The sequence below is a fragment of the Carassius gibelio genome, chromosome A16, assembly GCF_023724105.1.
Source record: "Carassius gibelio isolate Cgi1373 ecotype wild population from Czech Republic chromosome A16, carGib1.2-hapl.c, whole genome shotgun sequence".
Classification (NCBI taxonomy): Eukaryota; Metazoa; Chordata; class Actinopteri; order Cypriniformes; family Cyprinidae; genus Carassius; species Carassius gibelio.
In genome coordinates, this window is record NC_068386.1 from 10,497,493 (window position 1) to 10,523,590 (window position 26,098).

A 26,098-nucleotide genomic window follows, 5' to 3' on the forward strand; every position below is an offset into this window, starting at 1 on the left:
AAAGATGCTGCACTCCAGTACCATGATTACCTTGAAGGTTGATGTACAGGCAGATGTAAAAAAAATGTGTGTATTTTATATTTTTGTTCTGTTATTTATCATCTCTATATTTTTCTATATTATTTCTATACTTTATTCTAAAATGTTTAGCCTACGGCTTTTATCATACTACTTTTATTAGGCAATGACCTGCACACATTTTAAACCAGAGAGAGTACTTAACTTATGAAGAATGATGTAAAAATAAATCCATTGACCTCATTTTAATTATTGAATTGATATTTAATTGATGATGAATGATAAAACTCATTGTACATTATTATTTTGCAAATCATCTGTCCTATTTATTTGAATATTTTGGAAATATGATGTCATTCATATTTTCATATGTCATATGCGAAAATGTTTGTAGATGAAATTGTTAAAATAAGCCAAATTTTACGTTAATAGTTAAATGAGATCAATTCTATTACATGACCCACTGATTTTTCGTCATTGCAAGCTAGATGACGCAACATTAGTATATTTTATATATATTAATAAACTAGCTCGGCAGGAGATTAGAAACTGTATGTTTTGAAGTGAATATGAAATATAAAAAAATAAATTGAATCCATTTCAATTATTGTAACTTTTAAAACTCGCCAATATTAAATATGAATTAACTATCTTTTTATTGTTTTAAATTAATGTAATTCATAACAACAAATATGTATTAGTGTCATTATTGAAATTTTATTCTAATGTTCTTTTTCCCCTCTCGGTTGCTCTGGGTGACGCTACGTCTCCATGGTTGCAGCAGGGGAATCTCCGCGCTTGCGTGCGCGCATCCACTCAAACAAACACAGACGGATACACGCTGAATCACATGGAGCGAGTCTGACAAATCTGTGAGTATGACAAATCTATATGAAAACCTCCAGAAAGTCGTCTACTAAGATAAAACTAGGTGTTTAACCGCTTTGTGAAATCGTGTGTGCTCTGGTAATCCTCGCGACTTGTGTTTTTGACGGCGGGCGCGCGCTGATCATTTGTTTAGTTTTGAAGCTGTTACAGTCAATAACTTCTCACATATATGTAATATGTCATCAACATATGTAAACGCCCGACATGTTATGCTGTGAATGTGGTTTTCATGCGGTGTGGAAAGTTAATTTGTCAAGGAAAGTGGTCGTCTGATACCGGCGTTTTCAGAACAAAAGCGTTGAGGGGCTGTTAGCGTTAGCGCGCTGCTAACGAGGTGTGTGGAGGTATTTCTTTTACACAACACCGATTATAATAAGCATTTGTGTTTATATTTTGTTTAGCAGCACATATATAATAAATGTATATGTATTGTTCCGTTAGAAACTCAGCCTCGCTTTTGTGTTTTGATTGGGGCACAGCTGGATGCATACCAGCATCCATCCATCGCATAACGATGGAGAAAGTTAAAGAAAATCATGGTTGTGCATAAAAAATGCCTTGATAAAATGCACAAGTTGAATTTGGTTGTAACTCAGTATCGCAAAAAACAAAAAAAAAACAAAAAAACAAGTTGTGATCAGGCTTGGTTTGTGCATGTGTGCGGTCTCTTTGTCTGGTATCGTGTCAAATGAATTCTTTCTCGAATAGCCGGATGATTAAATTCTACTTTTGTCACGATTTGCGTTCTCAGGAAGAGATCTTCCCAGATTAAAGAGCTTTATTGTGCCAGGTTATCTGTCTCGAGTTCATGTTTCAGTTTTTCTTCACAGGTGTAGTTGACTTTCAGATAAATGCTGGCAGAAGGGAACACAAAGTTGTTGTGGATGAGATGTGATTTGTGTGGATTATTGGCTCTAATATTCCATCTTTCTAATGTGTTTTTTAGGCTTTGGCACAGAATGAGCATTTAGTCTACTTTTGTATTTTGGTTTGTTATTGATTTTAACTTTGGTGTAAAATCCTGAACAAGTGTATAAAAGAGACACACATTTATACAAGACATTTGAGTGGATCAGTTGATAAGCTTTCAGGGTTTAAAATGTTTGATTTGTAGTTGGGTAGTTGACATGAAATAGTCCTTTGTTGAGACATGCCAAACGCCATCTAAAAACATATTTTAACACTTCTTTTATTTTTGGGAAAGAAAAATAAACTTAATTCAAACAGAAAACAAGATTTAGACCATATATATATATTTGTAATTTTCCTTGTTTGATAAATTTATCTTGTCTTAAGAATGCTTAGATATTTGTAATTAAAAACAAGGCTAAAATGCAGTGTATGAACAAGCAACACACTGTAAACATTAAAACTGCCTTGCAAACACAATCTCTATACTTGTGCGGGAAAGAAATAGTCCTGATAAAGAAACTCCTGCCACTTCCATTGAAGTGAGAAATCTCTGAAGGTCAACTCCTTTGTCTTGTTTTTGACTGCAGGTGTTACATACAGTATTGTTAAAAATAATAGCAGTACAATGTGACTAACCAGAATAATCAAGGTTTTTAGTATATTTTTTATTGCTACGTGGCAAACAAGTTACCAGTAGGTTCAGTAGATTGTCAGAAAACAAACAAGACCCAGCATTCATGATATGCACGCTCTTAAGGCTGTGCAATTGGGCAATTAGTTGAAAGGGGTGTGTTCAAAAAAATAGCAGTGTCTACCTTTGACTGTACAAACTCAAAACTATTTTGTACAAACATTTTTTTTTTCTGGGATTTAGCAATCCTGTGAATCACTAAACTAATATTTAGTTGTATGACCACAGTTTTTTAAAACTGCTTGACATCTGTGTGGCATGGAGTCAACCAACTTGTGGCACCTCTCAGCTGTTATTCCACTCCATGATTCTTTAACAACATTCCACAATTCATTCACATTTCTTGGTTTTGCTTCAGAAACAGCATTTTTGATATCACCCCACAAGTTCTCAATTGGATTAAGGTCTGGAGATTGGGCTGGCCACTCCATAACATTAATTTTGTTGGTTTGGAACCAAGACTTTGCCCGTTTACTAGTGTGTTTTGGGTCATTGTCTTTGGCAAATTGTAACCTCTTCTGCACATGCCTTTTTTTTAACAGAGGGACTTTGCGGGGGATTCTTGAAAATAGATTAGCTTCACACAGACGTCTTCTAACTGTCACAGTACTTACAGGTAACTCCAGACTGTCTTTGATCATCCTGGAGGTGATCATTGGCTGAGCCTTTGCCATTCTGGTTATTCTTCTATCCATTTTGATGGTTGTCTTCCGTTTTCTTCCACGTCTCTCTGGTTTTGCTCTCCATTTTAAGGCATTGGAGATCATTTTAGCTGAACAGCCTATCATTTTTTGCACCTCTTTATAGGTTTTCCCCTCTCTAATCAACTTTTTAATCAAAGTACGCTGTTTTTCTGAACAATGTCTTGAACGACCCATTTTCCTCAGCTTTCAAATGCATGTTCAACAAGTGTTGGCTTCATCCTTAAATAGGGGCCACCTGATTCACACCTGTTTCTTCACAAAATTGATGACCTCAGTGATTGAATGCCACACTGCTATTTTTTTGAACACACCCCTTTCAACTAATTCAACTAATTGCCCAATTGCACAGCCTTAAGAGCGTGCATATCATGAATGCTGGGTCTCATTTGTTTTCTGAGAATCTACTGAACCTACTGGTAACTTGTTTGCCACGTAGCAATAAAAAAATATACGAAAAACCTTGATTATTCTGGTTAGTCACATTGTACTGCTATTATTTTGAACAATACTGTAAATGTTGTCTATGAGTGTAGTAGTTTTACTGACAAACAACCTTACGGTACGATCATTTGCACTTGTAACTTAGCCTGTCATTCCTACATAGTTAATTTGTGTTGCAACCATTGCTTATTATAAGTGTGCATCTAAGCGAACAAACATTGTGTCATCTTAACAACCACGGACTGCTGCAGTGGAAATGTCCTGTAGGTGCAGGCCATTAGGGTAAACCCATATCTAATCAGTAAGGCAGGAAGAGTTTAGGCTGGGATGGGTTTCCTCCTACCTGCAGTTCACTTCATGCTAATGGAATTTTAGATCAGTTTCTCTTGGCTCTGTACACTGAGGTTTAAGTGATGACGTAAACTGCCAGCATGGGGCAAGGGGAGACTTCCTCCAAGGAAAGTGAGTTACTCCTCTTTTATTAGGAAAACGTGAGCAAAGCTGGAAGCTTTGTTAGAAATTGAGAGATTATAAAGGGGTGGGGATGTTAATGTTTGTGTTTCTCATAATCTTAGCACTACCTCAGCCTCCCTGTGAGTCTTCCATTTAAACACAGATGCTATTGTTTGTGTTTTATTTTTTATTAGAGGGTTACTTCTGTTATTCAACCTGAATTGCAGTAACCAAAGCAAGCTTCTTCATTCGTGGAAAGTCGGCCCCCAAGGGTATGTGACATTTACCCGGCATGCATTTACTGAAGCCTGCTGCTGGGAATTCCTCCCTGAGAACAAAGTCGCGAGGGGCTGGAGTCTTAAAAACATGTTACTTGCTGGTACATAGTAGTAGTTTCAGCTCCAGGATTCTCCCACTGCAGTTCTACCTGTCAATAAAAATTGCTTCATCTGACTTTAACGGTGCTTGGCAGTTTCTGGCTGCCTGATAGCCACATAAAGTGGTGAAAAAGGGAAGAAAGTAGTTGAGGTTCCAGAAGTGCACTGTTGCCAAATAAAGGGTTATGCTATGATTCCCAGAGGAGCGGTTGTCCCTGTTCTCTTAAACTGGCATTTAAGGTCATTCTTTGGATTTAGAAAGCACACTACAGGACGTGTTTGGTGGAGTGTATATATACACAAGCATTGAGCACATTATTGTAATAGGAAACATTTACTTTAAAGTGAATACGATAATTTCCAGCGATCGTATCACGATCAGATTGCACTCAACCACATTAATGCTTTCGTAAGGGCATCTATTGTGACAGAGTGTCTTCGAAGGGGGGCAAGGATTAGTCATTTTTTTTCCACATGGGGTGCTTTATAACTAGTTCTCCCCATTTCACACTTATTAGTTTCTTCATGTATATGAGAATGTTTCTAAACCTAGAAACACAATAGATCAGATACCCGCTTATTCTGCTAGCTTAAGATGCTTTTTTCTTTCTTTTTGTGTGTTATCTTAAGGGTTTCCCCCATTTTTTTCATTTTAGTTTTAGTATAACATTATAATACGTTTATATTTTTATCATTTAAAGAAACCAATCTGATGTATACTTGACATTTGAGACTAAATACTATAGAAAAGCACTAATATTTTTTTCTAGGGATGCATGATATATATTGGCCGATGATTAATGTGCATCTAGTAAGTAAAGCCGGTTATCTAATCAGCAGTAAATACCATCAGGTGCGTGATTTCACATAGAGCATAATATATATATATACAAAACAAGGCTTTTTCTGTGCTCTTTCCATTTAAAATGAGAGGCAACCACTGCATTTAATCATGATCCAAACAAAGATGCAGCATACATGCAATGTGAGCAGTTTTTAATCTAAATTAATTAAATCGCGATTTGTTTAGCATCTCAACCAACTGGCTCGCAGTAAATCGTTACATCCCTATTTATTTATAAAACAAAATATCTTCTTTGGCCATATTAAGCTACTCAATAGAATTAACACAGGCTTTTCTCCTTTTAAAATTTATCTGGAATGTCACAGTTTCTGTCACTGCACCCTGACCAGGAGAACACACAAATACAAATGAATCGTCTGCCTGCTGAAAAATGTATATGATATTGTACTTAATATTGGCATCATTTATGATTTACTTTATCCACCCGCAGTAATCAGAATGCTTTTTTTTTTTTTTACTGACCGTCTTAACAGCACCTGTGGATATAACCATGATCTTACTAAGTTTTCTTCTTTCAGTAGTTTAAATGTTTCTATTTATTTTGTCCAATGTTAAATTAAGCCTAATGAGTTGCATCAAACTACTTCAATTAGTTATTTAAGGAGTTTAAATGTTTCTTTTGTCCACCACAGTGTACTATTGAATAATGTTTAAATAAACCTTGTGGGTTGCATCAGACTATAAAAATAAGAAATGTTTGTTGTACCTAATAAGCATATTTGCCATGACAGGAGTAAATAACATTTTTAAAATATATTCAAATAGAAAGCAGTATTTTAAATTGTAATAATATTTTACAATACTGACTAGGGATGCATCGAATGTTCGGCAACCGAAATTAAACCGGAAAAAAAGATTTTTTTATTTTTTTTACTAGGGTCCAAAGTCCTAAGCATGAGCAAAGTCTGTGCCAGTGTTGCCAAATTACACAAATTAAAACACCGGGCATAAAGCTCTGTTTGGGCCCTTAAAGTTCTTCAAATCTGGCAACCACAAGCATGAATGCTAGTGAAGACTTGTTAGCAATGCAAAATAATGCAAATTCCAAATTAAAAACACGTTTCGGGATAAATAACGTGATTATTAGTTTTAATTAATCGAGAAAGGTGGATATTGTTATCGAGATTAAAATATGATTAATTGTGCAGCCCTAGTCTAAGTCATAGTTGATCCTACAGTAGTCATCACCAGAATATGTCTCTCTCTCTCACACACACACACACACACACACACACACACACACACACACACACACATACACACACACATACAGAAGGGTTCATTTCCTAAGGCTGAATGCTTTCTTAATGAGATATCTCCATAGTTCTCCCACTGTCCCTTAGGTGATATGCTGGAGATCTGGACACTGTGTGTGGCTGCATGTGTTTGGGGTAGTTGAGGGAAAAAGGGCAGTGAGTGCCTCACAGGGAGATAAATAGTTATGGTGGTGAAGTCAAAAAGAGAGAGCAGTATAAACTTGATAGTGAGAGAGATAGAGCACAAGCTGGTGTCCTAACACTCCCAGGGGATTCCTTGTGGCCAGTGTACATAGACACAATGAGGGGAAATGCTTGCTTTAGGGATCTCATAGAGTTTTGCTACTACTGTACGTATCTTTCATTGGTGGAAATAGATCTGCAAGCATTGTTTGCATTCATCTCGTGCAGGGCTTGCAACCCCGCCTCAAAAACAACAAACAGTGGTCCACAGGGCAATTGGGAAGCCCCTGAGCTCAAGTATAAATTAGAGTTATTATGTGCTTAGGGATTTTGAGGTGATGCAATATCATGAGAGATATCCCAGGGGACTGAGAATCCTCCCTGCAGTTTTATTTCTCATGCAGTTTACACAGGGACATGCATGTCAGACAGTTGATTCTGGGGGTGGGGGATAATCAAATGTAAAAATAAAGAACTGCATAGACTTCACAATATAAATTTAACATAAATGTATATATTGATTCATAAAAAAGTTATACAATATTCAATGAAGAGCAGTGAATAATTACTTCATTCTCTTTTGTTGTTTGATTACATGATGACAGACAGCAGCAGGTTTATACAGTAGGATGCTGTCATACTGACTAGCATTCAATTACTTTTCAAACTGTTTATTTTCACGTACCTGACTGTGTTTAGTGAAAACTCACCAATATGGACATTGTTACATACAAAGCGCAAAATAGTAGTGTGTGAGTGTCAGTGTTTCAGTCCATCTCGATTCATTCACACGGAAAGCACTTGGGCAACAGTGTCTCTTCTTGTGAACTTAACTTTTTTTTTTTTTTTTTTTGAGCAAGAATGGCAGGAGACCGTATATGGCAGTCACGTTACATGATTTGACTGATTTGGACGTTACATAGAAAGGGTGACAGTAAACAGCATTAAGGTGAGGAACATTCATGTTTTCATAACCGCTGGTCAAAATCAAAAACAAAACTAAAACTAAGTAATTGTTGAGAGCAAGGGGGTCTCTTGGTGTTTCGGGGCCTTACAAATCCTTTGTGTATAGGAACAAATCATTTGTTACTTAATAGCTCAATAAACTACAAGATATTATGTTTGTCTCATCTTATTTGAAATGAACCAAGGACCTGTTATTTGGACATAAACTGTTGAGGGAAACAAATCAATATGAATTTTAAAATGTTTCTTCCTCAAAATTAGTAAAACAATCATTAAAAGCTTAGTTAAATAGTTAAATTCCTTACTGTTGCCATTCCTAAGAAGCAGTCTGCCCTTATTCTGAAGCAACCGATATACACATAACAACAGGCTTCACATGTTGTTTTTTGATGTCGTCCTCTATGTACTGCTTGTTGTGCTAATGATGCTCTCTGTTGCAATAGAGAGTCAGCGATCTGATTCTGTGTCCTGTAACTGATATGAGCTTATATCTTTATAAACACAAAGCTACTGATAGCAATTTCCTAACCTATTGGTGTGCAGTCTTGATCTTCCTTCATTGCCGGCTCATGTGAGACAATCTTGGGCAAGTCTGATATATTTCACACAGATCTGGAGCAATGGTGTGAAATGTTTCAGTACAGGCTGAGTTGCATTAGACAGATGGGGCTGTCACTGGACTCTTGCTCTCGGGAAGGAGAAGTGCCTGAATAAGTAGGGCTTGTACTTAAAGGCATACCCAAAGGGGCTTGTTAAGACCCATCTGGAAGATAAAAGTTATTTCTATCTTCCTTTGGAGAGCCCATGAGAACATGCAGTGACTTCTCAGAGACATAAATTGATTGACAAGTTTCCTAAATGCTATTTGATAAGAGGTTGGATGTGGCTATTGCTGCTTTCAGTCTAAGTAGAGCTGTGGCCTAATGGTTAAAGAGCTGGACTAGTTAGCAGAAAGTTGCCGGTTCGAGTCTCGGTGCCTGCAGGAATTGTAGGTGGGAGGGAGTGAATGAACAGCGCTGTCTTCCACTCTCAACACCCACGGCTGAAGTGCCCTTGAGCAAGCCACTGAACCCCCAGTTGCTCCCCGGGCGCTTGATCTATAGCTGCCCACTGCTCCGGGTGTGTGTTCACGGTGTGTTCACTTCTCACTGCTATGTGTGTGCACTTGGATTGGTTAAATGCAGAGCACCAATTCAGAGTATGGGTTACCATACTTGGCAAAATGTCAAGGCTTTCTTTCTTTTCTAGATATTGCAGGACTCCATAATAAAGTTTGCCCTCTGGTCCAGGGCAAGTTTGATAGTGTTTCAGGCTCGTAGAAGGAACAGAAACTAAATCTTCAAGTGTGTTGTGTTTGTTTTGCAAACTCAAACAGTTTTTATAAAATTAAAATTGATACAAATTATATTACATGTCACAAAGGTAACGTTCAGCTTTTTACATAAAAAAAACACACACACACACACACACACATATATATATATATATATATATATATATATATATTATGGATGTTGCGGTGACGGATTTTTTCCACCAGTTAATTTGACGTGTAAAAAAACGGTGTCACCGGGGTTGCGTGTCTGGGATTTCGGGTGGCCGAAAATGCGGTCATGCAGACGTGCACACGTCTCAATTTACTTTCACTGTAATTAGCGGCAATTCAGTAGCATTTTTTTGAATTAATCATGGGTTAATTTATTTTATTCTTTATAAAAATACACAAAACAATAAGACACTCGCTTGTATTCCACACATCTTTATTGCAAAATGAAAAATAACTTAACACACCATGCAAAAACTAAACAAAAGCACTTATGAAACACCTTTAAAGTGCATTTATTAACAAAAATGTTGGGAATACGACTAACTTAAAAAGTCATGTTAGACGTTTTCACCCTGAGATGCTGATGGCTGCTGGTCCCAAGGCTGACCCAGCTCAGCCAACAATTGTTCAAACAATATCAACTCATTATCAAAAGCTCATTTTGGTTGGCCACCTACTGTATCTCTCTTCTGTTATGAGGGACACTGGTTCCTGCAGGTCAGAAGGGATAAGGATAAAACCCCAGATCTCGTTACATCACAGGGATGTTGCTATAGAGAACAAACACAGATGTATATGGAAAAATCTTTTGTAGTCTGCAAAACCAAGTTCATGGTGTTAAATCATCTTGTTTTAGTTTCTGCAAGACATTGTATGGTAATAAAGTTAAGAGTTTGATAGACTCCTGATTGATAGTGAAATTGCTCCTCTGAAATCAGGAATGTTATTGATCTTCATCTGGACATAAGCACTTATTCAGCCTTGTGAAGTTGAGTTTTGTCTGATCTTAACCAAAATGTAAGTTGGTATTCTCTGTTTTAGAACCCATTGAATATCTCAGAACATGATTTCTAATTTTGTGGAGATCTGAATAATGATTTTGTCAGTGTATGTTTGCCTTTGTTTGGAAATGCTGTAATGGAGTTTTACATCCAGCTTTCCATGTGGTTTCACTAATAGCATATGCTTGCTTTACGTCTGTTGAAAATCAAATGATTGGGTCCTCTTCATGTGGTACAGTTTTGCCTCTTAAGTGCTTCCCTGTGCGTATAAGCCTGGTAATAATTTGCACACCACACTTAAATGCAGTACAACATGTGAATGTGTGGACGTGTTTAACACATTAGAGTGGTGTCACAGTGAAAAAAATTGCCATATCATATGTTGATCTGATTTAATGAGTGCCTTATAAAATAGTGTCTGTGTACCAATGTTTAAGTTTGTTGAACTCTGAACTGCAAAATTGTATAGTGTAAAAATATTTGACCAGTAGAGAATATAACATCACAGATTGGCCTCTTGGCTCAAAACAAAGAATACAGACTTTGAATCAGCATGATTTTTTAGTTCTGTGGGAAGGTAGAGTAAGGTGTAATGCCTTAGGGTGTGACATCATGTCCTTTGCCCATATTCCACAAATAATTTAGCATGTTCATAGCCTATAATGAATGCACTTTAAAAACAAGAAAATTGAACCACCTCTCATCAGTTTTGTGTCTTTCTCAAACCAGTATGCATGCTTGTTTTGGTCATGGTGACCTTATCCTAGTGCAGGGTGCTCTTTGCATGCTGTCAAAGGTAATAATTGCATTAAGTGTTACAACCTGCAGTTATTAAAATAAGCACAGGTTTGCACTAGGTGTTCTTGTATCGTTATAGTATAGTTGGCAGAGCATGATGCTGGCCATGGTGTAAGAGTTTAAATGAGTGAGAACACATTGAATGCGTATCCCCGAATGCACTGCTTTGAATGAAAGTGTATGTAAAATATGCAAATAAATAATGCAAATGTAGCCTAAATGTTCTGTTCAAGTAAAGTTTCTTGTAGGTACTGAGGGCAGATTTGTTACAGTGCTCCAGATCAAAAAACAGAGTAAGGAGCCATTGGCTCCTATAAGAAAAAAACTTGGGCAGCAAATTATTTTTTATAGGTGCCACAGAATAAACTTTTTTCTTTTTTACATTTTAACATTTAACATTTAAGCCATGTATTTTCCAACTTGAAATATAGTCATTAATTGTACGCTGTGTGTTACATTTCAGTAAGCTGTAATGTAGGCTCTCTTATAAAATAGCATATGTTTTGATGTTATTTCATCTTTATTACGTAGGCTACTATAGTAGTAAAGAGAAAGATCTAAATAGGTTCACTTGCCGCTTGAACTGAGGCACTAAAAGGATTGTACCTACCACATTAAAGAGTGCCAAAACTGTCTTTATTGTTAGATTTTTATGAATCTGGAATCATTTTAAAGCTGATACTTTATTTATTAAAAAGTAACAAAGCACAAAGCTTTTTGCGATTACTGGACAGTGAGTGCACTTCAAATAATGAAGTTCACGAATAAACAGAACACGGCATACACTAGGATCTTGATAAGAAGATGCCATATTAGTAATAATAAACGAGAATTGTTAATGATATTGCCAATATCCACACAGCTGACAGCTTTACCTGTTGTAGTTTGTTCAAGTTGTGCATGAATCAGATGCTGCTTTTCCTCACTTTCACTTTGCACAACTGAGCTGCGTTTAGCAGGTGTGAGACAATGCTGCTGTATAGCAGAGATGAGAACTGTTTGAAACCCTTTTATCCACAAAAACGTTGTTGTGCATAGTCTCAGTTTAAAACACGTACACAACAAAAAATGCATTACATGCAAAAACTTCACTCGCCATTTAGTATTTTTTAGTCACGGTTTGGAGCTCTGTGTTATTCTTGTTTGACTTTCTTATTTGGGGTGAGTCATAATGTTGCATGAAACTTTTAGTTTTGATTGCTCATGTTATTTTATAAATCATATCTATCCTAGGGAAGTCTTTGAAGCAACCACTTACATGCCATTGGCTGAATCTTCCTCTTCAAAATGTGTTGAGCAGTCATTTTAATTTTTGGTATGGCACCTGGTATCTCAGTTCCCAGGAATCTGTACACAGATGTCCAACCTTATAAGGTTACAAGGCGAAGAAATTTGAGCTATTAATTATTTTCTTCCAGACTAATTATTTAATCCAGTTGTAAAAGTCGAGACCTTTCTGAGTAGCTTTTTTTTAGATGGTTGTCATGTTTCAAAACAAGTCCACAGTTATCTTTAACTCCCGACCCACTTCATTTCGGATCTGGCTAAATTTATTAGGTGACAGCTGGAAGAGGTATATTTAGAACACAGGTGGCCATGAAGCCTTCGTGCCCTGGAGTTCTTCTCCAGTCAAGTGCAGAACCGAGGCAGAACAAAGCCAGCCCAGTCTGCAACACACTCTAACCCGTCAAATACAGGTTCAGCCCCACCAACAGGAAGACCCCTGCAGACCTGTTCAATGAACTGACACCTCCTGCACTCTTTGAGTAGTGGCCATCTCATTCAAAATGTATTCCCTTTTCCAAACAAAACCCTAAAATATGAGTATGAGAGTGTTAATGCATCTAGTCTTTTTGGATCTTAAACAGAGATTAAAAAAGGATCATATTGAAATTTTACAAAGTAAAACTAATAACTCCAAATGTGCTGCCAAGGCATGATCTAGAAAGTGTGTCTCGATGCTGCCAGTGTGGCATTTGCTGCCCATTGGCATTAGCAGAGCGTGCCAGGGGAGCCCTTGCGCAGAGGTTACTTGAGCATAGCTGAGTGGGCCAGAGGGGAAGTGTTCCATATCACTTCTTACCTTCAATACACATTGCCTTCATTAAGCAGCTGAAGTTCTGTTCATAGGTCCGTGAAAACTCTAGAACTTGAATTCATTAGAATCTGGTGAATTCTAATAAATCTAAGATTCTTATTGTTCCTGCTGTGATTAGGATAGTTTGTCAACATGGATAACAGCCTAGGCCACATGTAGCCCCTCTCTCTCCTTTTAGTGATTCCAAAATATCTAGTACCAGAATTTATCATCATCATCATAAACATTCCAGGATGTTTAAATTTAGAATTAATCTTTTTTTTTTTTTTTTTTTTTACAATTAATTAAAATGTATAGATTAATTACAGAATGTATTCATTCCAAAATGTTTATTTCCAGAATAATTTTTAGATCATTCTTGAATGTATAATATTCTGCTGAAAAGCCTTTTACCTTTGACAGTATTCACAAAATAGTGTTTGATTCCATATTGCTTAAATAGATTTCTGTATGACTTTTTCTCTCTGGTTACAATCTGCCCTTTCTGCTTGGTGAGAGTTCTGGCCCAGATGAGTCATGTGTTGTGTTTGTTGTTTGATCACTTGGAACACTTGCCCTTGATGAGGTCATTTGCATTTAATCCTTCAATTAATTGGTCTTTTTTTGAAGCCAAGCCAGAACTTCTGGAGGGGAGGGGACTTTTGCTGAGCACCAATTGTGTAAACCTGTTTACTAACAAGCCTCGTTGATCACATAGTGTGGTTAATTCAGGAGCTGTTGGACAAATGCTTGCACAGTTAGGTGGTTCTTTATAAGGTTCGGCTGGTCATTTTTGAAATTCATTGATAATTTTTTCTCTTTCTCCGCTCTGTTTGCTGTCTTAAATTTATCTTAAGCTAGACGCCTGAATACTAAGGACATCTTGAAAACTAAAAAGGAACAAAAATTACCTAGCTAAATAAATAAGAGTCCTGCTGTCCAGATTAGTGTACATTCACAGGTCGGAGTATCTGTATTTACTCCAGAGCCAACAGACAGAGCACCTGGAAACACACACCGCACTAGTGGGCAGAGAGGCCTGTCCAGCCTTCCAGCTTTATGTAAAAGGATTTGGCTCAGGATGTGCTAAGCCCTCAACAAGAGTGGCAGGGTAACTAAAGGGGTGTCATTCTGATCATGGGTATCAGAATGATAACCTCATGTTGACAAAAGTCACTGTCTGTATTGAGGTATCCTGTCCACTGTTGAGCAAATGTTCTGTTGCTCATCTACTGAAATGAGAAAGAAAGAAGTTGGATGAATTTAACAAAATATATAACACAGGTTTAGAACAGCACGGGCATGAGTAAATTGACACAATTTTGAGAATATCCCTTGAAGGTAATTTTATATATTCTTTCTTGTTTCAATCATGTTGTGAACATGCTAAAATGACAGGGCAGAGTGTGGAAGTATGTGAGTTTTAAACTACAGTCCAGTAAACATTTTATGGAAGTACTTTCTTTGCATTCTTGTTGCAGTGCTGAAATGAAGTGTGTATTATTTCTCAACCAGCCACTAAAAACATCAAACAAGAGCGTATGTTGTGAAACCTATTAGGTACATTGGCCATGCTATTTTTATATTGGGATGGAGAGAGAGAGAGAGGTGGGGGTGGACTGGTCTTCACTCCTCCTAAGAGCATTATGAGTGCATTTGTTTGTGACATTAGCGGAGTGTGCTGTCACTGTCATATGGCAAGCCAGGGCAGCCTGGACTGGTTTAGAGCAGAATCGGTTATTACGGATAGCAACTGTTCACCCGCCGCTGTTCCCAGCAGAGCCCTGGGCTTAGTCCCGAGCGGGAAGCAGCCTTTCATAAAGGTAAAGGGGGCCAACTCTCACGAGTCATGGGGGAGATCAGACACAGTAGTTCCAGATGATTTTCTTATGTGTGTTATTGGGAAAATAGCATGCAACTGAAGTTTCTTTGTGTTTTTGCTTCTTTCTCCCTTCATTTCTTGAACTAAATGGTGTGATTTCTTGTTTTTGATGCATCTATGTGAAGTTCTCATTGTTTGAGAAGTTGGCACAGGTGAGTGCTGTTTTCTCTGCTGTCAAACTGTCTGCGGTTAACTGTATGCAATTCTAAGTTTGTGTCTTGTGTCATTTTTAAAGAGTTATTTCACCCAATAATTAAAACTCTGTCATCGTTTACTCACCCTTAAGTAGTTTATTTCTTCTGTGGAACACAAAAGATCATCATCAGACATCAGTGCCTATTTTTGATATTCAATGAAAGTGAATGGTGACTGAGATGATCACTAACATCTTTTAAGGTTAATAAGTGATTAATTAATTTTGAGGTGAGATGTGCCTTTAATTGGGACTTCTTCAATGAGTTTGTTTCAAATTCTGCTTCTATTGTGCTGTCTGATTTATTTAATTTATCTAATATGATTTAAGAACATATTTGTTATTAACTAGTTAATCCATTTTAATGCTAAATTCATTTAAGTTATGTATTATCCCCCTATATTATAAATTATATTATATTATTATATAGAAAAACTGTTTATGGATTGGTATGTGATTGTCTTTCTTTGTTCTCTTAACAGCTTTCTCCTCCAGCTTCTTGTTTGTTAATGGAGTTCCGGCAGGGCAGCGGTGATTACTGCCACGCACAACATCGTAACGCTTGATCACGAGTGGATATGCCCGAAATCTGCCACTGAATGTACAGAGAAACACTGTCTGTGCTCTTCTCTTGCTGGTCTTCCTGAATGACCACTTTGCTCTGTGCCAAATGGGTTAATTGGCATTGCGGCACCTGGCATTTTGCTACCGGACACTGTTCCACCCATCTAGTGGCCCGGCAGAGTATCCCTTTAAAGAGGAAGAGGTTGATTTGTTGGAAGAGGAAGACTCTTGGGGCCTCTAATTTCCAAGAAATGCAGCTTTCAATTTTATATACTGAGTGGTAGTGATTTATCATAGAGGATCCTGCAAGTCCTTGAAACCTTCACTGTGATAGTGAATCTGCTGTAGCACTGTTGTGGGTCAGAGTAGTGCCATACTGTGAGTGGAACTCTGTGGATCCTGGCCTGGAGGGAGTGTTCGGTTTTCTGTAGTGTGGAGGGGACACCAGCATGACCAGGATGAACCGTCCAGCTCCTGTCGAGGTCTGCTACAAAAAAATGCGCTTCCTTATCACGCACAACCCAACCAATGCATCATTAAGCAGCTTCATTGAGGTGAGAGACCATTCAGACATGATCATTTTAAAGCATGAAAGGTCACATACTTCCTCCTCTGAAAAAGTTCAGAACTACTCTGATGTGACAAGTGCTGCACATAAATGGAGCACAACCAAGAACAAACTTCAAAACATTTGTTCAGAGTCCTACATTAAATACTAAATGTACTCTGTTTTGTCCCTCAAAACTTGTGCAATCTTGTTTCATCAGGATCTGAAGAAATATGGGGCAACAACAGTGGTGCGTGTGTGTGAAATCACCTATGATAAGACACCGCTGGAAAAGGATGGAATTACTGTCATGGTGAGATATATTTCTTTGTCAAATTGTAATTAAGTGTCGCCTGTGAAGTGTTTTTTTTTTTGTAATAAGCTTTTTATAATGGTATTTGAGCAAAAGTAACAACATTTATGACACAGTTGTTGTCAGTTTTCATTTGTGATTTCAAAATGTAATCGTAAGCTTAGTGAACGGTTTTGGAGAATTTGATGTTTCCCCATTCATTTCCCCATGACATGACTTGCCTTAAAGGGACTTTGCATAGTATTTTGGCTTTTCTGTCTTTTTTTTCTGTCTTTAGATGCATTTGACCTTCTGTTCTGTAGAAGTACATTCAGTATATGTGTGTCTAATGTGCACACACTCACTCTGTCACCTAAATGTAATAATCCTGGATTATTTCCCGATCATGGCAGTGTCACTCCATGCCTCCCTTACTTTAATTAACACTCCTGCTATTCTGCAGTGATGCTGTTGTAATTAGTGGTACTTGTGGTACCACATTAGTGATATGAAGGTGATTGGCTCCCTATGATACCATGTAAAGCCTCTGTCTGGATTTATATGTAGGATCATCCTGTTTAGCACAGACCACAGCCCTTCAGTGCTCATCTAGTTCTGGAACACACATGCTGTTTGAATTGGCCTCTCAGTGACGTGATATGATGTCAACTGAAGTGAGATGAGGTTGCTTTATGTCTGGTGCTCCAGAGGGAACTAACTCCACATTTGAGGAGACATTCCTAAAACGTTCTGCCAAACATAAGATATTTCTCTTCCTTCACCTAAATCTACCATTCATCCAAAGTCTACATGTGTTTTCAGTTTGGATTGTTAACATTTCCCTGTTACCATTGCAGTGTAAAGGGAGCTTGATCTCTCTCTCTCTCCCTTTGCTTTTTATTAAGTCCTGTCACCCTTGTGCTCTTTCACAGTTGAACTTCTCATTAAATTAGAAGAAATATACATGATGCTACATATTTTACTCTATGCGTTTAAGAATTCTAGAAATGTAGCTAAGCTTCTTAGATTAACCTGAGGTCACTGTGAATTTTTCCAGGATGCAGGTGCATCTCAGTTTTTACTTTTAAAAACTCTGCAAAGTGCATGAGAAGTTATGTAAATCAGTTTCTTCCTCTGTGCCATCAAGATAACAGTCAGTTTCCGTAAGAGAGAAACACTGTTGACTACGGAGTCTGTTTGAAACATTGCTGATGAGTTTATGCTCAGCTGGACAAGATGTAATGTTTAAGTCCTTGGCTCTCTATCAAAAAAAACATGACATATACAGGATTTAGTGCCTTTTCTTAGTGTGAATAATTTCTATAGCTTTTCCTCAAAAGTATTTTAGAAGATCAATTTGAGAAATGTGGTTACTTAAAGTAAAAAAGAAAAAAAGGTTTTAAATTTTCTGTATCAGTCACGTCACAAAACATAATTGCAAAAATAATGACCATTTTCAAAAGGGTTTTGCAGAATACTGCTCTGTCTGCTATTGGTTGGAACAAACCAAGACAATGTTGCTGTTGTCGGGCTAGTCAGGAATGTAACAGAGAAATGTTTTGATAGTTCCATAGAGCCATAATGTGTGCATAATGTTTGAGAAAAATACCTTAATACCACATTTTGGAGAAAAAATTAGTTTAAATCAAGTCCAGTCTGCACTGTTCAAAATCAGAGAAAGCATTTAAACTACCTATCAAATTTTTTTATGTCAGAAGATTTTTATTAATACTTTTTGGAAAAAGGATATATTAAATTGATTGAAAGTGATTGTAAAGTTCCTATTCATCTTCAAAGAATTCTGGGGAAAAAAGTTTCTTGAGCACCAGATCAGAAGAGATGTTAATGATCTCTGAAGGATCATGTGCCGCTGAAGACTGGAGTAATAATTCAGTTTTGCCATCCCAGGAATATATTTGATAAGATACTTTTTTCAAATACTTAAAAAAAAAAAAAAAATCATACTTGCTCCAAACTTTTGAAACTTTAATCATTCTGCCTGTGAAGTATAGTTTTCCAGTATAGTTGTGATTGCATTTTCAGCTTGTGTAGAAAAAAGGTTTTTAGTGTACTTCAGCTTTAAAAGAGAAATATCTAATTGCTGCACCACTACCAGTGCTGCAAACCAGAATTGCAAAATTTCTTCCATTGTTCAGAATAACATCCTGCCACACATTCTCACGATGAAACAGAAGTTGACATGTCAGACTGTTTGAGTGGTATGCCACAGTACTACCTCAGAATGGCTTACTTAGTTTTCTCTGCATATTTACTTTATTTGCAGTATGCTTTCTCTCTTTCTGTTTACCGACTCTGTATTTGTGTCTGTATTATATATATATTATATATATATATATATATATATATATATATATATATATATATACACACAAAGTGATCACTTCTGCCTTCCAAAAAAAAAAAAAAAAGGTTTGCAGGGGGTCAAAACTCGGAAAACAGGATTTCCTCTCCAATTCAAGCAACTGCAAGATGGATTTAAATTATTATTCGCACCATGTTTGCACCGTTGGATCCCATTTGTCTCGTAGAACAAACATAAGATGGTAAAAAGTCTAGATCAGGGGTGGACAAACCACTGTCCTGCAGAGTTTCGCTCTAACGTGCCTCAACACAACTGCCGGGAAGTTTCTAGTATGCCTACTAAGACCTTGATTAGTTGCTTCAGGTATGTTTACTTAGGGTTGAAGCTAAACTTTGCAGGACACCGTCCCTCCAGGACCGAGTTTAGGTAACCCTGGTCTAGATACTCTGTTTAAAACAAAACAAAAAATATAAATCGTACTGACATTACCATTTTAATGATTTTATAGATCATGAAAGATCATGAAATGCTTCTTTTTGATGAGAAAACAGATCAGTGAGTGGTTTGGTTGACATTTTATGTGCCTTATGCCTTATGTATTTTAAAAAGAAGAATGCCTTTAAAGGAAGCAATGAAACTGATGTGTTGGTTGACAGAAAAATAGGTGCCTCAAACATCTCCTGCTCTCTTGTAAGCAGACGCTCGAGTTGCTTGAGCTATAGCAGGTATGTGATCCGAGAAAAAGCCATGGCATTTTCTACAATTAGGCCCCACGCTGCCTGTTCTGGAGTTGGTGTGCCCTGGCAAGAGTACAGAGCACTTCCATTTGGGAATGGACTGGAATTAATAGCTTACTGTTGACATACCAGACAAGGAGGGGCCTGTTAACCTCTTAGTGGATTAAAAAGTTATTTTTAAACCAGGAGATTCTCATAGATGGTCCTCGTAGAAAATGGTCTCCGTAGCTCACTTCATATAAATGTCTCCCATTTCTGAGAAAGCAGCAATGCAAAACACCATGCTTAGTTTGTCAGTGTATTTTAACCCAGCACATTTGTGTTTTTTAAAAAAAAAAAGTCATTCAGATCCAGGCCTCCATGAAAAGCTACCTGTAAAGATAAATGTATTTAATGTCTGCGTGCGAGTTAGATTGTGCCTAGACTGAATGTATTTGTTCTGATCTGCTCAAGCATTTATCAAAACCCTCAATGTTTTTCTGTAGCTTGTAAAGCATATGATAATCAAACCATAGATCAAGTCCTAAAATTGTTAAAGAACATGAGAAGTTTACCATGTCAAATTTAAGTTCATACACAATTTACTCACACTCCTGTTGCTTCAAACCTGAATTACATTTTTTTTCCCACAATGGAGACATTTTAAAGATTAATTACAACTAAATTAAAGTCTGTTGGGTCAAGTGCTGTTTTAAACCCATTGACTTTAATGCATGGTCAAAAATTCAATTGAAACATTTTGTGTTCCACCGAAGAACGTCACAGAGGTTTGGGAGAACATGAAAATAGTCTCATTTTTGTGTGAACTTTTAAGTACCTAATGAATTTGATGAAACAACTTGTTGAGTAAAGTTGTGAACATTCCGTTTCTGGTGTTGCATAATTCAACATTTCTGATGAGTCAGCTCTTGCACATGGTGTTAAATCGAGCTGTTCTTGACAGATCTGATCAAACTGCTGGAGTTGACGGGATGAGTGAACGTGCCATGTTTACGGTTGCAGAATTTGTGAAAATCCCACAGGAATCATTATGGGGATTTGCAGATTACTGTGAATCTGAGATGATGCATAATGCTGAAGCTTTATAGAGCACCATCTGCTGGTGGTGACTGGAGTCATTTGTTACCCCTTGTTCCCTTTTATCTTATCTGCTAGTATTTGGTGTGTCTCAATATGAGTTTTTCCCTTTCAATTCGAAATATAGTAACATACAGACATGTAGTAATCCATAGTGATAATAGATGTCAAATCATCTTTCTGTTTGTCTCCCTCAGGATTGGCCTTTCGATGACGGTGCACCTCCTCCTACTAAGATCGTGGATGACTGGCTTAGTCTGCTGAAGAATAAGTTCTGTGAGGATCCAGGTTGCTGTGTGGCTGTGCATTGTGTGGCCGGACTGGGCCGGTGAGTGTCAAGTTATTCTGTTATCACAGAAGTGCTACTCAAAAGCTATAGCCATCTGTGTGATATGTTAAGAATTGAGCACAACCTTATCTAGCCAGTATGCCAAGCCATTCTGTGCCCGCACTGAATTAGGTTTTGTTTTTGTATTTTTTTTTTTTTTGTACTAAAATTCCACAGTGGAAAAATCTGGCAACTCAAAACAACTCTATTTTGGTTGGGGACGTGACACCTAATGACTGTTTTTGCAAAAATACACTCACCTAGGTAAATGTACCTGATGATTCTGATTAGAAATTGGGTGAAATATCAGCCTAGTAAGTATAAGTATAATTATACTAGTATAATTGTGTAATTATCCAATTATATTTAGGATTATTGGGAGATATCTAGATATGTGTGAACAATGGCCATTCAAATCAGTGTTGCTTATGTTGACTGAAATGAAACTATTACATTGTTTTCATAATTGAATGACTTGGAAATTTATTTGAAAATAAATCTGAAATAAAGTATATATTTTACGTGATTTAAAAAAATTATGTAAGAATGTAAATGTTGCTAATATCTCTGGCAGAGCTTTAAGGTGGCTTGTGTAAGTGTAGTGTTTGTGTTCTGCTGTTTACATTTGGTTTCTCATCACTGTTAGTTTTTTTTTGTGTGGGGGGCTTTTCCCCAAATATTCCTCAGCGACAGGCCTCTCACTCTTGGTCCTCTCCAGGTCAAACCTATACTCCCTGCCTGACCGCTGTGTGCCAAAACCAACCATCCAAGCAGACACACAATATTAATCCAGGTTTATTATTCAAAGAACAAAGGTTGAAATAGGAAGTGAATAAGCAACAGCTCTCTTAATTGCTCCTTCGTATCTCTTTTCAGTGAGGAATCCTGGTCACGATATTGCCCTATTATCCAGCCAGCTGTCAAAACAGACATACACTAATTAAGCAGTGGTTAAGCAGTGGTGCTTGAATTGTTGATCCAGATGCCTAAATGTGATGGCTTTGCAGGAGTGGTAGGCTAAGGACAGTCCGGTTTAACCTGCCTGCCCTCCTCCCACTCTGACCACCCTGACCGCTTCTGCCGACAAGTTAAGCACCAGCCTCTCTGACGTAGATCGCAGCTCCTGTGGGAGCCCTCAGCAGTTTTTGACAGAGCGCCAATGTTTGCTTTAGCAGGATGAGTTTGTGTTGTTACGTATTGGAAAAGGGCACACTCCAGAGACTTCAGAGCTGTCAGGACCCTGAGCGCCAACGCTAGAAATAGACAAGGTCTCTGACAGGGAATGGCACACTTTTCAAATCAAAATGTATTTTATTTTAGTAATTCTTAGATTAGCACATAATGACGTTTAGTTTTAGTTTTTTTTTTTTTTTTTTAATACAAAAAAAAAAACATTTATGATAGCTGCTCCGTAAACATTTAGAATGATAGCTTAAAATGAATTGCTGTTCAAATTAAATGTCATTAAAAGGATAGTTCTTCCTTTACTGTGCAAAACACAAAAAAATTATATTTTGAAGAATGTTGGAAACCAAAACATTTGGGTTCCCATTGGCTACCATTGTATGGACAAACATAAGCTTGAGTGCATTATAATACATTTTCATTTATTATATCATATTTCATTTATGGCTGTCTTTTTAAGATATAAAAATTGTCATCTACTCACCCTCATGTCATTCTAAACCTGTGTGACTTATTCTTCAACATTTCTCTTTTTCTGTTTTATGAACGTGTTGTTACTGTTTTTTAAATGAATTGGTATTTGGGCTTCCAGGGTTACTGTATATCAAGTCTTGAAGCCACACAGTAGCTTTAGAATAGATTGTAATTTAAGTTGTAGAATAATGAGTCTTGCCATTCAGAAAATGTAACATACTGTAACTGTAGACCTGTTCTCTCATGCATAAGGTGGTATCCTTTGCTGAGAAGGGCTGAATGGGTCACTTTTTCTGGAAAACATATTTTTTTCTGTGGGCTGTGCACACACAAAAGCTGTTTCCTGGTATTAAACACTGTGCATGTATGTATATGTTGCAGGGCTCCAGTGCTGGTGGCTCTGGCACTTATAGAGAGCGGAATGAAATATGAGGACGCCATTCAATTGATTAGACAGTAAGTATACATTACAGCTAACAATACATTACCAACACCGCTGTACAACCCGGTCAATACAGTGAGGGATACAGTACAAGCACAGTAAATTGTGCTACACTGATAATGTGCATCGTTAATGCCTCACAGCTAATTATACAGCAAACAATTTATTGCAAATTCTGAAGTAAAAAAATTATGAATGCAGTATGCACTGACACCATTATGACATACAACAGTAGCACACAACACAGCGCTAATTCATTACAGAAAAAAATTAATCAAGAAAATATAACTGGTTAAAATAATCATTAATGTATGTATATGCATATATTTCCATACATTTAGTTTTTTTTTTCCATTTACATTTTGTATATTACTGATACATTTCTATATTAATTTTGTGTATATATTAAGATATTAAGAAGTTAATATTTAAAATGTATATTAGTATATTAATATATAATTTTTATATAGCTCCTAATGTATATGCATGTGTGTATATATGCATGTATACATTTAACAAACATTTAAAATCCTAGTAAGTCAAAATATTTTGCATGTTGGTAAATATTTACTTTAAGTACATATACTTGTATGTTTTATAAGTAGAAACTTGTAGGTGTGTTTGATATATAAATGTTTTTCATTAAAATAGAACTGTTATAAACAAATTATTAATGATTTAGGGGTTAAACATTATTTAAATTGTCTATGTGCTTTTAATATCATTATTATTACTATTATTATAAATGGAAAAATCATTGATTAAAAAAACTAATACAACTAAAGTGTATTTGGTGTTAATTGACCCACAGGAAACGCCGGGGCGCCATCAACAGCAAGCAGCTAACATACCTGGAGAAGTACCGCCCCAAACAGAGACTGCGTTTCAAAGACCCACACAACCACAAAAGCAAGTGCTGCCTCATGTGATCCAGTCTCACCGGCCTGCCACTGAAGGATCCAGTCACTCATGGACTAAAATTACCAATCTAGTGCATTTGAACTTATGCTACATTTCAGGAAGGGAATTTAACCCCCTTTTGGTGTAAATGTCAGACCACTGCACACAGGGTCTTCACCAGCTCAGGGCTAAGAAAAAAGATCTTATTGAATTTTGTCTTTGCACACAACCTCCCCTCCACCATCCTCATCCTCAGCTACCACCCATCACACTGTACCAGCAGAACGCAATCCAAAGATGATCATGGCTACCAGCCACCTGCTCATAGAACACAATCACTGTTGTTATGCTCACAGTTTCGTATGAAACTGCTTTACTACCCTGTTCTTTCTCTCTCTTGAAATTTTGAAGTTTCTGAATGCATGTCGCTGTACTTTTTTGAAGATGTGAGTGAGTGGTTTAACCTAGCCCCTTTTTTCTACATTGAACCGTGAATCTATTCTGGGATTCAAGTTTGTTGCACCACTGGCTACTTTTTACTAGAACTGTGGGCCTTTGGATCGATAACATAGACTTCCAGGTTTTTGGATGTTTTAGCTGCTTTTAAATCATTTTGAATCTGATATGTTGTTGTGCCACAGAATCGCATCAATGAGGAGAGAAATCCATGAGTGACTACGCTTGTAGATCAGTATTTCTAGTTTAATTTAACACAGAAACCACAAGAGGGAGTCCTCACAATATTTACCTCACAGGAAAAATCGTTTGCAGCATATAAGGAAAGCTTTTTTGAATTGCCAGTTTTATTTATTTTTTGCTGTTTGCACTCAGTGCTCGTGTGTGACTGCTTAGTTGTATTGTGGACACTTACTGTGGAATAACAAAATGAACTTTTCAAAGTGAGGCTTAATATTTTTAGTCTTGTCCATATTGTAGGAAATGAGATGGAATCAGTCTGCCTAACTAGTGGGGATATAGACACCAAAGGTGATAAATCTGTGTCTGGTACTAAAATGATGTAATCTGCATCATTAATTTGTTAATATGAAATACATAAGACCTTGGATCTGGGATAACAACATTTCTCTGCCTTTGAAATCAAAATTTCAAACAGCTAGAAAGCAAATATTAAGGAAATATCTAATAAAAGAGTATCTTTGTTGAATTGTGACTGTGAGAAGGATAAGCAAATGAATTAAGGTCATGTATTGTTTATATTTACCATGAACGGACTTTTAAAGCTGAGCTCACTCCAGTTTACAACTGAACTTTAAGACAGGTGGTCAGGTGCTTATCAAATTTGCATTTCTGGTTATAACACTTAATAGTCCATATGGCTCCCATTTGAAAAAAAGTGTGTGAATAAAGCAGCTGAATGTTGTACACATATATAAGGGCTTTTCTCTCACGTTTGTCACTTTTGTTACAGTCTCCACCATCTGTTAAGTGTCTGCATTTGCAAATATGTAATGTTTTGATGAGTTGTTGCTTCAATAAACCAATGTGATCAGCAAAATAATGTAACAAATGTCATGGGAATATATTTAGATATCAGCTCTAGTGCTGCTTTTGTGATAAAGGATGGTGCAGGACTCACAAACTACATGGCATATCTCCGGTTTTTCCTGACCACATTCATTTGTGGTCCTGAAGACGATCATCCATGACAATGTCCACCATGTGACTTAAAAAGAAAAAAAAAAACATTTTTTTTTTTCACCTGTCTTTTTCTTGTCCCTGATTTTTGGATCTTGTCCCAACAGAGCTGAAGTCATTGCCCTTGACACTGGATGATGTAGTAATGTGAGTATTTAAAAAAACCTGGGAGCTATCAGAGATGATCTGATCTGTAACATACATCACACTCTTACCATAGTAAAGTTCACTGACCCATTGGATTTGTGATCATATCTAAAGTGGCCTATTTGATATAAGCATATTGATATTACATGTTTTATTAAAACCGTGATTCATAATTAATGATTTATTGTTTATTGATTGTTCATATCTACAGTGATTGACATTATTGTATAATTGCTCATTTTAATACCAAACAAGAAAAGTTAATAATTTATGTACATATTGCTCTTTTATGAAATTGGAACAGATGTTATATCTGAAATCTGGATTCATTAAAAATAAAAAAATATCACAGTCTCATCTCATTGGTGGTCATTCTGGTATGGCTCACAAGCAT

General features: G+C 36.9%; 1 protein-coding gene across 3 annotated transcripts; it reads left to right on the forward strand.

The window, feature by feature from the left end:
- Nucleotides 1-769: 769 nt before the first annotated feature.
- On the forward strand, nt 770-26,061 carry LOC128030995 (protein tyrosine phosphatase type IVA 3). Of its 3 annotated transcripts, XM_052619141.1 has the most exons (7): nt 14,606-14,780; nt 14,965-14,991; nt 15,515-16,150; nt 16,364-16,456; nt 20,770-20,900; nt 22,941-23,015; nt 23,813-26,061. In XM_052619141.1, exons 3-7 carry the CDS (start codon nt 16,046-16,048, stop codon nt 23,928-23,930), a joined length of 522 nt encoding a protein of 173 aa, XP_052475101.1. In that variant the 5' UTR covers nt 14,606-14,780; nt 14,965-14,991; nt 15,515-16,045; the 3' UTR covers nt 23,931-26,061. The 3 variants fall into 3 exon arrangements, with proteins under 3 accessions (XP_052475103.1, XP_052475101.1, XP_052475104.1); XM_052619143.1 differs by lacking the exons at nt 14,606-14,780; nt 14,965-14,991 and adding an exon at nt 770-890; XM_052619144.1 differs by lacking the exon at nt 14,965-14,991.
- The last annotated feature ends 37 nt before the right edge of the window (nt 26,062-26,098 follow it).

Bases quoted from the DNA above. Each gene is read 5' to 3' on its own strand.
- LOC128030995 (XM_052619143.1), top strand. From the start codon at position 16,046: ATGACCAGGATGAACCGTCCAGCTCCTGTCGAGGTCTGCTACAAAAAA. The intron at 20,901-22,940 runs GTGAGTGTCAAG...TATATGTTGCAG, and splicing joins TGTGTGGCCGGACTGGGCCG to GGCTCCAGTGCTGGTGGCTC. The intron at 23,016-23,812 runs GTAAGTATACAT...ATTGACCCACAG, and splicing joins GCCATTCAATTGATTAGACA to GAAACGCCGGGGCGCCATCA.